General features: G+C 52.9%; 5 protein-coding genes across 5 annotated transcripts; 2 read left to right on the top strand and 3 right to left on the bottom strand.

The window, feature by feature from the left end:
- Positions 1 to 15: 15 nt before the first annotated feature.
- On the bottom strand, positions 16 to 4,295 carry N7510_004069 (putative membrane-tethered transcription factor (SPT23); the record flags this gene model as incomplete). Its single annotated transcript, XM_056975995.1, has 2 exons — positions 16 to 147; positions 207 to 4,295. The coding sequence occupies 2 exons, from the start codon at positions 4,293 to 4,295 to the stop codon at positions 16 to 18; spliced, it is 4,221 nt and encodes a 1,406-aa protein (XP_056835951.1).
- A 1,343-nt stretch (positions 4,296 to 5,638) lies between these two features.
- N7510_004070 (AA9 family lytic polysaccharide monooxygenase) lies at positions 5,639 to 7,126 on the top strand (the record flags this gene model as incomplete). The annotated part of the gene is made up of 2 exons (XM_056975996.1): positions 5,639 to 6,725; positions 6,996 to 7,126. The coding sequence occupies 2 exons, from the start codon at positions 5,639 to 5,641 to the stop codon at positions 7,124 to 7,126; spliced, it is 1,218 nt and encodes a 405-aa protein (XP_056835952.1).
- Positions 7,127 to 7,347: 221 nt separating this feature from the next.
- Positions 7,348 to 9,388, bottom strand: N7510_004071 (Oleate hydroxylase FAH12; the record flags this gene model as incomplete). The annotated part of the gene is made up of 6 exons (XM_056975997.1): positions 7,348 to 7,408; positions 7,462 to 7,597; positions 7,666 to 7,752; positions 8,153 to 8,434; positions 8,490 to 9,264; positions 9,326 to 9,388. The coding sequence occupies 6 exons, from the start codon at positions 9,386 to 9,388 to the stop codon at positions 7,348 to 7,350; spliced, it is 1,404 nt and encodes a 467-aa protein (XP_056835953.1).
- Positions 9,389 to 11,501: 2,113 nt separating this feature from the next.
- N7510_004072 (uncharacterized protein) lies at positions 11,502 to 11,732 on the bottom strand (the record flags this gene model as incomplete). The annotated part of the gene is made up of 1 exon (XM_056975998.1): positions 11,502 to 11,732. The coding sequence occupies one exon, from the start codon at positions 11,730 to 11,732 to the stop codon at positions 11,502 to 11,504; it is 231 nt and encodes a 76-aa protein (XP_056835954.1).
- A 382-nt stretch (positions 11,733 to 12,114) lies between these two features.
- On the top strand, positions 12,115 to 14,174 carry N7510_004073 (putative RNA binding protein Ligatin/Tma64; the record flags this gene model as incomplete). The annotated part of the gene is made up of 3 exons (XM_056975999.1): positions 12,115 to 12,135; positions 12,210 to 13,038; positions 13,087 to 14,174. The coding sequence occupies 3 exons, from the start codon at positions 12,115 to 12,117 to the stop codon at positions 14,172 to 14,174; spliced, it is 1,938 nt and encodes a 645-aa protein (XP_056835955.1).
- Between the last annotated feature and the right edge of the window lie 125 nt (positions 14,175 to 14,299).

A 14,299-nucleotide genomic window follows, 5' to 3' on the forward strand; every position in this document is an offset into this window, starting at 1 on the left:
TGATAGAAAGATAACCTAAATGCCGACGCCTATAGACCGCGGTGTGTACCGAGTCTTTACGAACTCGAAGCCGTCCGAGACGCCTTGCCAAATAGCAGGTAGATAGTTCCGACCCCAAGCACAAACGACCAGAAGCAGTAGTGGAATCTAATTTGAAAGGGTTAGTCAACGGAGAAACTCTGTGATTAAAGAGAATGGTCACATACCCAAATGAAGTACAGATTCCGGTCGCTGGCCAGGCCCTTCATTCGGCGGGCCTGTTGTGCGCGGAGATGCTTCTGCTGCTCGCGTGAAATGACTTTCCGTCCGATGGTGATGTCCTTGAGATCATCCATCTCTGCTCGGACCTGTGTGGCGATGGATGTCGATGCAGAAGCTTCCGCGGCACTGCTTTGAGTTTCAAAGTGCTGATACAATGCGGCCTCAGTGGCCGCGTGTAGAAGAGCAGATTTCTTCATTCCGACTCCCTCATCCTCCTTGTCCTCCTGGTGGGGATACAGCTCATCGTAAGACGGTGGCAGGGTACCGCTCGGCGAGGTGTTGCCCTTCAGATAATCCCACCAGCCATCCCGGGCGGCAGGCCGGTGAGGAACAAGATTAGTGATGCGTCGCATCATCTGGTTTGCCTGATAATCCGGCATGGCCGGCATGGCTGGCATGGGTGGCAGCGCAGGCAGGTGAGGAAGGTTGGGGAAAGCGTTGGACACGCTCTGCTGGAACTGATTGATCTGCGCAGCCAGCTGATTACGCCATGCGATAAGGGCTGCTGGTGGAGAGAAACCACGAGCGTCTCCCGGAACTGCAGGCTGTTCATTGACGCCCACTATAGGTGACCTAGCTTCCTGATGATGCATGCTCGAGCGCCGTGATGCGCTGAAATAAAGACCGTTGGGCTCAGAGTCGTCGCTGATCTCATCAGTATCCTCATCTAACTCCTCCGAATCATCCACGGCATGGCCAAGAGAGCCGGATGCCGAGGAGGATTCCCAGAGTGAGTTAAGGGATGCCGAGCTGCTGTGTCGCCGGCGCGAGGTGAGGGACCCAACGCTGCGAGATCGGTAGTGGCGAGATGGAAGCAAGGCCGCCTGGTGAGCTGGAAGAGATGTCGCCAGGTCCGCAGGAGTAAAGCCCCGAATACTGCGGGAATTGGCATTGGCACCCGCGAGACGCAAACGGTGAACAATGTGCGCATGGCCATTAAGAGCTGCCAGGTGCATTGGCGAGTTGCCCGTATTGTCTTGCACATCGGGGTTGGCACCTCGGGCCAGGAGCCCGGCAACGAACCGGGTGAGTCCCAGCGAAGCTGCGAAGTGAAGGAGACCCTGGCCAGTTGCGCTGCGAGAATTGTAACGTGGTGGACGGGGGCTGTCATCCAAATCGATAAACTCGAGATAGGTGAGCATCTTGGAGTCCAAGTCGCTCAGCTTGCCCTGAGACTCCAGTCCCGGGACTTGCCGTTGGTTGCCTCCACCAGAGCCACCGTTTTGCATATCTTTCTGCATATTGAAGAAGGCATTGGGATCGCTTCCCATGATCTGTTGAGCCGTTTGGAACGCATCTGCTTGGCTGCCCAATTTTTGCCCGAGGATGTTGAGTGCTAGACGATACATTTGAAGCTCACGATCGTCCACATATCGGAAGAACAGCTGCTGCTTTGGCATGAGAGGTTGAGGTTGCTGGACCTGTCCAAAAGTCGGATGTTCGTGCTTGAAAACAACAGACACGCACCCCGGCTGAAGCGCGGGAGGGGTTAAGCAGTTGAGGCACTTGTCACCCCAGAACGTGGTGGTTGTTGCGAGTGTGTCACCGAAGACAACCTCCATGCCCGGATAGAAACCACTACCCAGCAACGTGACCTCCGTCCCACCGGTGATTGAGCCCTCGGCGGGCACCAGTTTGTGGATCACCGAAGGCAACCGGTTAGCAGCATTGTTGAGGGGCGGCCAGGCTTGGTTCGAGGAATTGGCACCAAGCGCAAGAGCAAGATTCTGGTCTTGGAAACTGTTCCGAGCTGAACCGCCGGGCGTTCCAGGGCGGCTGGGATGAGCCGAGTTAGGCGCTGACACCATTGGTTGCTGAGCCAGGCTATCCAAACTCTGCCGTTGAGCAGGCGTTGGGTTGAAGAATGGGTTGTTGTCATGGCTTTGGTTCGGAGTCGGGGGGCCGTTCCCGTATTGACCGGACATGGAGGAAGGTGTTACGAACGGCCGCTCGGTAGGTGAAGCGTATCCACGACTAGCAGCAAGCTGTGCAGCGTTGTTAATTGCCGATGACGATGACTGAGGTGTCTCAAGCCGTGTCATGGTCAATTCTGATGGTAGTCTCCCAGAACTACTATGCTTGCGTCGTTTGCTCTGGGGACCCGTGGATTCAATTGGGGATGCCTGTCGAGAAAGGTTTCGTGGAGTCTGTGAGATCGAGGATCCGCCATTTACTGAGCCTTGGCCTGGAGCAAACGAGCTGGGCGTGAGCTGATACTGCGAATTGAATCGTTGCTGAAGCCCTTGAAGATCAGTCGGTGACTGAGACTCGGATGGGAAGACCCCGACACCGGGTAACTGTGTGCCATCCGGCAAAGAGGGTGAAGGGCCCGTTGGTTGGGGGACAGCGGGAGCCTGTGTTTTGTGGTCGTCCGTGATCATGATGGAGTTGGTAATTGCCTGAGCGACCACGTTTCCGATATGATCTTTCAGTGTGAAAATAACCTGGAACCCAAGTTTCTCATTTTGATGCCGGCAATAGCACGCAATCCGCATTGGTAGCTCTACCTGCATCGATCCTGGCGGCGCCATCTCTCCATAGCCAGCAGTCGCATTTTTAGAAGGCTCGATCCACTCCTTGATCTCGTTGGTGTTGAACACAATGACTCTCTTATCTTCGTCCTTTTGGAACAGCTCATCTTCCTCGGGTTTCCGTTGCTTCTTCCGAGAGGCGCGTTTCCGCTCTCGCTGTATGCATCCGGGACAGATCTTCACATCACCACCGTCCATTGTTCGATCTTCCTCCCCCGAAGGTCGCCGGCGTTCGCCTCTTGTCCGTGCAAATGCCCGTTTCAACTTGTCGTGGTCTTGCATGGCGCTGGTACACACAAGGCTGGTAGTTAACTGAAGAGTGTCGGGGCTAGTTTCGGTGGGAGGAGCAAGGAATTTGAGTTTGGATATGGTGTGCGAGGGCAGGCGTAGTTTCTTCACACCCGCTGGCAATGGGGAAAGAGTGAGGCGAATCGGAATCTGGGTCTCGACACGCGACTTGAGGGATGTCGGATGGACTGTGAGGACGGGTTGCACCGAGTTGGAGGCGTTCATCGGGACTTGGGCCGGCGAGGGGGCGAAGGTAGCCGGGAATGGAAACGATGGGGGCGAACCAAAATTCATGTTGGGAGATACGGAGGCATTGAGGGAGGTTTGGCCGTTCACGTTGATACCCCCAAAACTTTCCTCCAGAAGCGAAGAAGGGGACTGCCCATCCCATTGCGGGGCATCGTTGGGGATTCCGTTTGAAAAGGGAGACTGTTCCTTGTATCCAAAGGGGTAAAATGGAGACATCGCCGTGGGGATCTGAGGGAAAGGATTGTAATTAGACCAGCTGAAACTCCAAACGTTGAGGTGACTCACCGAGGATGCCGCCGCAGCTTCCGCTGACGGCTGCGCTGCTGAAGAACCCGGACTCCAGATCTGTGATTTGGGTCTTTTCTGACCCTTTGGCTGTGGCGCATTCTCTGTCTTCAACGGACTAGGGCTGCTTGCCGCGCTCTCGAAATCAAAGGCCGCGTCCATCGCCTTGTTGCTGAATTCCAGATCTGTTGAGAAACCACCCGGAAAAGACGAGTCCACACCGAATAACGGCTCTTCTTTAACCGATGATAGTTCCGGGTGCATCCAGTCCTCCGGTGGAAACCCATTCGAGGCGAGCGGGTTGTCACTATGAGCAACGGAGTTGGTCGAAGCGATCGAGGCATGTCGAAGATGGTTCCGTGGCGACTCTGACGACGAGCTTCGGCTGGAATTCTCTGGGGATTCGGCGGGTGAATCGGCAGAGAGGAGCGGTGGCTTCCTCAGGGGGTTTTGATCTTGGTAGGCTTTGGATGACTCCGTGGTGCCACTTGTGCGAGAATTAGGGGTTCCCGCGAAGAGGTCGTCAAAGTCGCCCCCGGCGTTCCCAACTGACATTTCCAATGTGGCCGGGTCGAGGAATTCCATGTCGGCGTCGCGGAAGGTGGACTCCATCTCGTCGTCGACGATAATCGGGTCGAGGGAGGGGAATGCGGGCGAAGAGGGTGCCTCCGTCAATCCCATTCTTCGTGCCGCCTTGTGTTGCAAGAACCACGGGGGGGGCGTGGGACGCGACTCACCACCCTCACAACGTTCTGTTGTTTGGGGGAGAGGGACGAGGGACGACAGACGACAGACAGTGGGCCGGTCGCGTGTGGTTGAAGTTGAAGACGGAGACGGGCTCAGGAGGTCGGCAGGTCACAGGAGAATGGTCGGGTCTCACGCAGTCAGGAGTAAAGCCGGCCTCCAGCGACCATGACCGGTGATTGGGAGGGGACGATGCGATAGTGATGGTAGGCCGAAGGGAGTGTGAGAGATGCTGACAGTAGAGGAAGGAAGTGTTGAGGTGAGCGGCAGAAACGGAACGGAAAGGCCCTGCCTGGCAGAAGTGGACCCGGGGCGCTCACACTGTGTGGGCGACGATCCGGTAGTGAGGGAGTTAGTAGTTACGTAGTTAGTTAGGGCCCGATAGCCAACTAAGTTAGTTCGAGAAATCAATAATCACAGCATCCATAACCCAATCAACGGTGAGTTGATTCGGTGAAAGAATTCCCTGGTCGACACCTGAGGCAGCACACGGGAAAAGACGGTCTGGCCTGTACCGCCGCAGGTCCTATCACCGCCTGCTGAGAATCGATCCGAGAGGACGCCATCGTGGGTGAGCGGTCACGTTGTACGACCTCCTTCGACAGTCCTAACTGGAAGACCGTTGGGGAAATAATCCGATGAATGGGGGTTAGTTATCTGTTCACGATGACTAGCTAACTAATAGTTAGTATGGCATCACTAAGTACTCCGGATAGGATTTCATCACCAAGTGCTCCTGATGGTCCGACACATCGTCTCGACTATTTGGAAGAATATGACCTGTTTGGATCCACGCCTACACTAATAATCGAATTTACCCGGAGGAACAGGAGCTTCAGCAGCTCGGCATGGAGGCCCCAAAGGAGCTGAAACCGTGAATGTCACAGCCAGCCGCCAAGATCGACAGGCCCTATATTTGAGTGAGCCTAATTGACTCTAGTCAGGCACCGGGCGGTTTGGGATACGGCTGGTCTCATCTATCTCACACCTCCGCAGACTTCCCCCACCTATCGCGGCAGATGTCAAACACCCATGGTGGTGATACATCGCAGTCCCCATGGATTGTCGCCTCATGGCGAGTGAGGATAGCCGATCAAGAGGAGGTATATAAAGGCCGAGTCGAGTGGCCTCAGCATCTCAACACCACCAGTCTCTTGCATTCCATTCTTTTTCTCTTCAAGGTCCAGTACCTTCTTCCATTCTCTTCTTAGGGTGAACTTCATTGACTGAAGTCTCCCTTTTGTCATTCATTTCCGAAACAACGCTGTGCGTTCGTGATAATGTCTGTTTCCAGACTTGCTGGAATCCTCCTCGGCTCGGCCGCCCTTGTTGCCGGCCATGGCTACGTGACTGGTGCTGTGGTGGACGGCACATACTATGGCGGATATCTCATCGACCTGTACCCTTACGAGAACGACCCGCCCAAGGTCATTGCGTGGTCCGAGGATGAGCTTGACGACGGCTACATCAACGGCACCGAGTACTCTAACCCAAACATCATCTGCCACAAAAATGCACTGCCTGGTGCTTTGGAAGCCCCGGTCACAGCCGGAGGCACGGTTGAGCTGCAGTGGACCGACTGGCCATCCGACCACCACGGCCCGGTCATTACCTACATGGCCAATTGCAACGGCGACTGCGCATCAGTCGATAAGACGAAGCTCGAGTTCTTCAAGATCGACCAGGGCGGATTGATCACTGACGACCCTGTACCGGGTACATGGGCCACAGACAATCTCATTGCCAATAACAACAGCCGCACCGTCACGATCCCCAGCAGCATCGAGGCCGGCAACTACGTCCTGCGCCATGAGATCATTGCCTTGCACTCGGCAGAGAGCAAGAACGGCGCTCAGAACTATCCTCAATGTCTGAACCTCAAGGTCACCGGCGGCGGCAGTGACTCGCCCAGCGGTACATTGGGCACTGAGCTCTACAAGGACACCGATCCGGGCATCCTAGTCGACATCTGGCAGTCTCTGAGCACGTACGTTATCCCCGGCCCGGCGCTGTATACTGCATCTGCCGGCGGTGCGACTACTACTACGACGGCAGCCTCTGTCTCTGCAACGGCAACTGCAACTTCAACTCCTGCTGCCTCTGCCACCATTCCGGCGCCAGGAACCTCCTCCCCAGCCGTGGGATCTGTCACTCCTTCACCGTCAACCAGCACTCCTTTGATTCGCCCCACTCCTATCCGAAGCACCCCGCTGGTTCCGTCATCGCGTCCCTCTTCCAGCCGTACCCCAGGAACCCCTGTTGCATCCACTTCCCTGGCTGGCCCTAACCCCGGCGGCCCTGAACATTCTGCGAGCGGAGCCTCGACTCATCAGCCCACTCCTCCTGCTGGCGGCGATGGGCCTACAGGTGCTGGCCCTACTTCTGGAGGACCTGGCTCTGGCTCTGGCTCTGAATACGGCGCCGGCTCTGAATCAGGAACTGGCTCTGGTTCAGATTCGAGCTCTAGCTCCAGTTCCAGTTCCAGTTCCAGCTCGAGCTCAAGCTCCTCTGACTCGAGCTCGAGTTCCTCCTCTGAGTCCAATGGCTCCGGCTCAAACTCAAGCTCAAACTCTGGGTCTAGCTCTCCGTCCGGCGCTGGCAATGGCAATGAATTTGACAATACCAAAATCAACCAAGAGTGGATGTCGTTCCTCAACTCGCTGAGCGCCGAACAGTTCTTAACTATGATGCGCGAGACGGTGAAATGGCTCATCACGGATAAGAAGCATTCGCGCGATTTGTCTGCTTATAATCTGGGGAAAATTTGACCGCGTATCTATAGCCTTGGAAGCGATGGCTGATTGATTGATTTTTCTTCTTTGACTGGATCCGGTATCATGTCCCCATTTTACCTTTCTTCTGCCCCAAGATGGGGGGTATGCAGTGGCCCTTCTCGTGGTCTACTTCTTTTCTTTCCATCAATGGAATTGTTGGACTGTTCAAGCTTCTTCCCGTGTCTGAAAGATAAGTGTGTAAGAGTACGTATACATTAGAACTCCAGATCATACGCCAAAGTATCCTCGCACAGCTCCTCCCGCATCTTATGGACTCTACAGAAAAGTAGTCAGTAACAGTACACGTCCACAAGCAGATGAAAACTGACTCGAGATGAGCCGGGTGCGTGGCATAGGTAGCAACGTGTTCCGGCGTCTCCAAAATAGCCACGAGGCCCATATCAAATCCCTTGGCGCGGGGTACGGAGATGGGCAACGGTTGTCCGGTCTTGATGGAAGTGAGCCCTATTATTTTCTTCTATTAGTGAATGACTTTTTGTTGACTACTGGGACGTGACTATAGTTACACTCACCAGGAATCTTCCCCACCATCGCCTGGGTAATCTGCGACCAGGTCGATAACTGGGCCGGGGTCACGCCGGGTTTGAGGCGGAAGAGGACTGGTCAAGTGGTCAATCTACCGCAATTTATAGGACAAGAGAGCTGCTTTTACCGATGTGGTAGACGGGCATACTGAGTGTGGTGGTTATGAGAGAGAGAGAGAGTGTGTGAGGAGGAGATGAAGAGGTGAAACGGAGGATCCCCGTGGGGGTTCGGGAGTATGTCCGAGATCGGGTATTGTTTATTCGTAGCCACGTACCAAAACCCCTAGTCTATCTGTCTATGTAGTCTCTAAATCTCTATTTATGTATTCACAAAGAGAAAACCACCGAGAAACAAAAAGAAAAGAAAATCAGGCAAGTCTGACAATTGCCTAGCTTTGCTTTTTGCTTGCACTTTGCTCCAGTTTCCAATGCAAGGCCCCCTCCGAATCAGGATTATGCTTGACCTTGCAGGTACCGAATGTGTCGACCAGAGACTTCAGATAGAATCCCTGATCAAGACGATACTGATCTCCAAGGAAAGGCACGATTGCTTCCGTTGCCTCCTCCGCATGGTAGAAAGGAATCCGGGGGAACAGGTGGTGGATAACGTGATAGTCGATAATTTCGTGGAAGAAGTGGCGGCCGATAAAGCCAAATCGTCGATCGACCGTGCAAAGGGCGCCTTTGACAAAGGTCCAGGCCTTCTCATCGTAGTGTGGGACGGTGGGATGAGTATGATGCAGGTAGGTGATGGCGACTGTTTGAGAAAGGTTAGAGTTGCAAGACTGTACAGTTTGAACGAGAGATTTTACCTAGCCACTGGTGGACCCAGAGGTAGGGCACAATGTAGAGCAGCGCAACCTTCCATGCGCCGATCTGTGTCGCCAGGTAGTACAGCGCACCTCCCACAAGCAGAAGGCCCAGGTCAGTAATCGCCACTAGATGCGCTTGCGAATCTTTGAACAAGGAGCCAAAGGGATCAACATGACTGTTCCGAAACATCCGAACGCCGGAGTCTTTGGGCGGCAGACTCTTATTTCCGGCGCTGACGTTGAACAACATGTATAATTGCCATCCGAACAGCTGATGGCCGAGTAACGTCACAGCATGATAGAGAGGCGTTTCTTCAACCAGCTCCACGAATTTGGTGTAGAGGGTGGGCTGCTGGTTCTCAATCTCAGCTTCAGTCGGAGGAACAAAGACCACATCTTTGTCAATGTGGGCATGGTACCGGTGGTGACGAGCATGGGTGATCTTCCACGAGAAGTAGGGGACCATGAGAGCCGAATGGATAGCCCATCCAACAACATCATTGAGCAACGGGAATTTAGAGAAGGCGCCGTGTCCACATTCGTGACCGATGATCCACATTCCGGTCCCAACGCAGCCTTGGAGAAAGGTATAAAGGATCCAAGCTCCGACCCGGAGCGTTGGCGAGGGCAGATGATCAATATGCAGGGCGAGCCACACAAGTGCAGATGCATAGACAATGTCGCGGAACAGGTATGCAAATGCTTTGAGGGCGGAACGCTCAAAGCAATGCGCCGGGATTTTTGATCTCAAGAACCCATACGTGACATCTTTCGCCTTCGCGGGGTGTCAGCATAATCGGAACTTGTTGCATTGAAGGAACATGAGAAAGAAATACCTCGACTTCGGCCTTCAAGTGGCAGACCACCGGCTCTACCGTCTGAGTTGTTGAAGAAGACATATCTGTATGCAGTGTTACTCCAGGAAACAAAAAGCAAACCCGAGTGAAGAACAGTGATAAAAGAGCTCTCTCGCCCCTGGTAGAAAATTTTATTTACTGAATCGCATGATCGATTGATTGGTTCCTGGGGTACCCTAATCATGGAGCCTAGGCGGAGCCTTTCTAGACCACTTCTAGACGTTGGCCGCCCCTATCCATGGGCGAGCTCGATAGCGGACCAATTGTAACAGGCCTGGTCAGTTCTACAGCGCCCGAGTCCCTGGGACTCGCTTAGCTGACCAACAGAACCGTTGGCCAGACGTTTGATGTGCACGGGTTACACGTGGAGAATTTTTTTATTTTCGTGTCTTAGCGCTTAGTTAATTTTAATTCTCCATAGCCACCTAATATTACAGGCCGGACAGCAAGCTTAAGCCTAATTAATCGCTAGCTCGGATCCCCCTGACAGTAGCGTGCATTTATTTTCACGCGCTTTAAAAAAATCATCGTTTTTTCCACATTAGTACTAATAGTTGATTTGTGTTCCACGTAGAGACCAGGAGGATTGAATTGCCCGATAACCAGCCTTACATCGACAAGGGACTATCTATCGAGCGAGCTAGATATACGGAAGACTAATAATCAGAATTGAATCTAATAATTCAGGCGGCGGCTGATGAAAAATTTGAAGGGGGAAGTTGATAAGAAGATACCCCGTCGGAAGAGGTAAGTAAATGGCGACATGGGGAAGCTAGCTGAAAGGATTAGTATTGTGGGCCAAATTTTACAATCCATCAAATAACAGACAACACCAATAATAATAATAAAAAAAGGGGGAAAATTGAGACTCGAAAGGAGTACTCATTATGAGTGCTCCTATTGTCAACATCACTTCGCTGATGGGCACTTCAGACACTTCACTAACATTTACAGCCTCGCATCTGCTCCCAGAATTTAGGGAGCAACTCAATTGCCTTTAATAAGATTAAACCAGGTGGCTAGGTTCGGCTAATTCCAAACTCCTAGAAGAATTGTGCGGCAATCTTGCTAGAATGCCCGGAAGTTATCTAGCAAAAATAACTTCCGAGCATTCTAGCGCAGCAAAGTGTCCTCCTTCATCATACCCTGTCAGGACCACATGTGCTCTTGCATCAATTTTCTTTTGGACAGAAAAGTATTAAAATACCGTTGTAAAAAGTAAGATGTCCAGTTTCATGAGCAGAGAGTTGATTTCCATGTCGAGGATCCTAGAGAAACGACGTGTATGCAAGAGGGACCTTGACTTGCTTTCTTGTGTCATGGAGCACTGGGTAAGCTCAGCATTCTTATAATACGGAAGCATAGACGCCATTATGTAAACTTTAAAATAGTAGAGAGATACTTGAATAAGAATGAAGTGGTCCTCTTCAGGGTCACCACAGCTAGCCGGGGCCACAAGCTCGCAGAACTTTTCATCAACCCAGGACAAGATTCCAAGAGGGGTTTCAGAAGGAGCAAAGCATCATTGAAATTGGGAACAGGGGATGTGTACAACAATGGGTTCTATACTAGCAACATATTCCCCCCTACGAGGCTGCTATGGACGTGGTTGTTGAAAGTTCTGGATCATGGCGTGAGTTTCCGAATGGCATTTCCTGGGAATATGCTAACGTGACTGTAAGTGCAATTCTCATTCTTGTTCACCCCCAATCATATTCTTGAAAAGAACTCGCATCTAATGAACCTGTAGACCTTTGTTTTAACGCCTCGTTTCTTTTTCCATGTTTCTTCTGTTGGGATGTTGATATACTAGCACCCAAGGCTGCGCGACGCCTTGGTTCGCACAGCGTCAGTCTCTGCCTTGACATGTTTAACGAACTTGCTTTCTGATTCTCTCCTCTTTTTCTCTTTTCTTGAGAGAATTACCAAATTTACAGAAATGGTTGAACCGTCTTACAGTACAGTATCATGGATATAGAACGGCTCTTCCCTCCGCCAGAAACCCAGTACGCCTCTCAACATCCACGACAACCACCTCTGTGTCCATGTTCCCCCCACAGCCAGATTCTTCGGACGACGACCCCTACAAGCACCCGAACGACCGGTCGGGTTGAGAGGCGATGGGCTTCGCCAACACGATGGACTTCATGATCGCTTACGGGCTGAAGCTCAGAACCTTGACGACTACGAGGAAGCCAAGGCCTTCCGGGGTGCCCTTCGTAAAAGGATGCGCAGGAATATGCTGAACAAGAGCTGTCTCGATCGTCTGCGGTGCAAGAGAGCGTGGGGGATCAACAACTGCATGATCCACAGCAAGATGAGCACCAGCATGACCACGACGATGACACCAGGGAAGAGTATGATAGCTAAAGTAGCCAGGCGTCATACTACGATCCGAGCGGCTAGAATTCGCATCTGTCGCACAGGTGCAACTCCGACAGCGACTTCTACTACGAAAACGATGCTGGGCCCGATTTTGACACGCCCGGGCACGGTAACTACCACTACGATGACTATGGGGATGACTAGGATGATGATGGATATAACTAGTTCTCTGTGACTGCTGGATTTATGGCTGCAATCATCATTCTTCCCACTTTGTATGTACTAAGCTTGTTCTATTGTGGAGACGCAACCACCGCTCTTTTCTATCTTTCCACCTACAACTTCCCACCACGATTATTATTCCTCCCACCTTTCTCTCCTAAGCTCCTCTTATCCTTCTCCGAATAGGACGAGCCCAGGAACAATCTAACTCGTCCGCGACCATGTTCAAGAAGAAGCCGACGGTGCGCAGAGCTCTTTGCCGTCCCCGCACCTGCCCCTCCATGACACGAGGAAGACTGACAACAGCAACAACCAGATCAAAAACCTAGCACCCTTGCGATCGTCAGACAGGAGGAAGATCGCCGACCAGATCATCAGCGACTACCACATCTCCGTGCCCACAACCCCGTCCGGCGACGCAAGTGATTCAGCTGCATCGGGCCCCTCATCGAACCTCTCCACAATCCGCAATGCCCTCCTCCCCGATAACTCGCAGACCGCACGATTCACAACAACCGCGGGCCGGGACCTCAAGGAGGTCCAGGGCATTGTCTATGTTGGCGCCCACCACGGCGAAGACCGGGTGCTCTGGTTCAAGCTAGAACACGGCCCCGGGGCGGACAGGCGCCTGTATCCTACGGTCTACACATTATGGCATAACCCCAACATTATCCCGCTGCTCTATACTCCGGAGATGGTGATGCGAAAGCTGCATGGCGGCGCGGACTTGATGACGCCCGGTCTGGCCAACGAGCCGCCGTTCCCGCAACGCGCAGTCAAGGGCGCGGTAGTCGCTGTGGCAAGCGTGGATCGACACACTGTGCCCTTATTCGTGGGTGTTTGTGAGATCGATGTCTCGGCATTGGGAGAGGTACAGGGTACCAAGGGCCATGCGGTTCGTGGCCTGCATTGGGAAGGGGACGAGCTGTGGGCTTGGAGCTCTTCACCTCGCCCCGGTTGTCCCGCCCCAGAGTACTTACAGGGCTGGGATGAAGAAGCCGATGGAGTGGAGGAGGGCGTTAAAGAACTCACGCTCATAGACCAAGAGGAGGCTCCCGCTGCAAACACCGTGGGCGAATCTTCAAATGAACAGGCGGCCCCAGGGGAAGAGCCCGTTGCCGAGGAAAGGGAGCCCTCAACGAAAGGTATGTTGAATATCGTAGGGAGTTGCACACGCCGTTAATAGCCTCCAGAAATCGACGACGCATTTATAAATTCTTTTATCTACGCCCTCTACAAGCTCAAGAGCGACAATCCATCGACACCAAACCACGGCTTGTCACTCCCGATTACACCCTCAGCGTTGATATCAAACTTCATCACCCCTTATCTCCCTGTTTACTCGGCACAGCAAGCTCAGTTTTATAACGTTAAGAAGACAAGCTGGAAAAACGTCAAGAAGTTCATCAAACATCTGGACAAGATGCAGTTGGTGAAGGCAAAAGACCGCAGCGGACAGGAAACCGTCATACTGGATGTTGACTTTGACGACCACCGGGTGGAACGGTTTGTGCCATACAAGCTACCGTCACGCAATGCAGTTGAGAATGCCGGGAAGGCCAAGCCCTCCGAGGACAAGAAATCAAGTGGCGCAAATGGTGACGACCCGTCGGTAGGACAGTCACTTACCGTCCTGAGTCTATACAGACCAACAAGCAAACTGACCCCGACCATTTTCCCGTCTCTCGGGGCGGGGAACCCAAAAAACTACTACAAGTATTCCGATGTCTCAACCCACCTGGATCAGTACCTACAGTCGCAAGATCCGCCCCTTATCTCGCAAGAAAACCGACGCATCATCACCCTCAACCCGTTTCTCGCCACCACTATATTCACCTCGTCATCCACCGAAGACAAGGGCACACTCGCGCGCGGCAAAATCACCCGTGACGGTCTCTTGAAACGCATCGTGGAAGATTCCTCCTTCCTGCAACCGCACTACGCCATCTTGAAACCAGGCCAAACTCTTGCGGACGTCAAGGCCAAAGCCGGCGCAACACCCAAAGCGCTCGTCTCAATTGAGAAGCGCACAGGCACAAAGACCGTCACCAAGGTTACGAACCTGGAGATCTTTGGTATCACGCCTAGTCTGCTTGCGGAGGAACTGCAGAAAAAGTGCGCCAGTAGCACGAGTGTCACGCAGGCGACGGGTGGCGTGAAGGGAGTTATGGAGGTCCTGGTACAGGGGGACCAGCGGAAAGCCGTTGATACGGCGCTGGTGAGGAGGGGATTGCGATCGCAGTGGGTTGACGTGGTTGATAAGACGAAGAAAAAGAAATAGGGCATCGTGTAAACATCGCTAATATATAGATGGCCTGCTGGAATGCCCACGAGATGTTGGCATTGAGTGCAATCTGCTTCTGGATCAACATATTTTGCCCATATTGGATACTGCGGGCTTACATT

The sequence above is a fragment of the Penicillium lagena genome (assembly GCF_028827675.1).
Source record: "Penicillium lagena strain IBT 129212 chromosome Unknown utg000002l_segment0_segment0, whole genome shotgun sequence".
Lineage (NCBI taxonomy): Eukaryota > Fungi > Ascomycota > Eurotiomycetes > Eurotiales > Aspergillaceae > Penicillium > Penicillium lagena.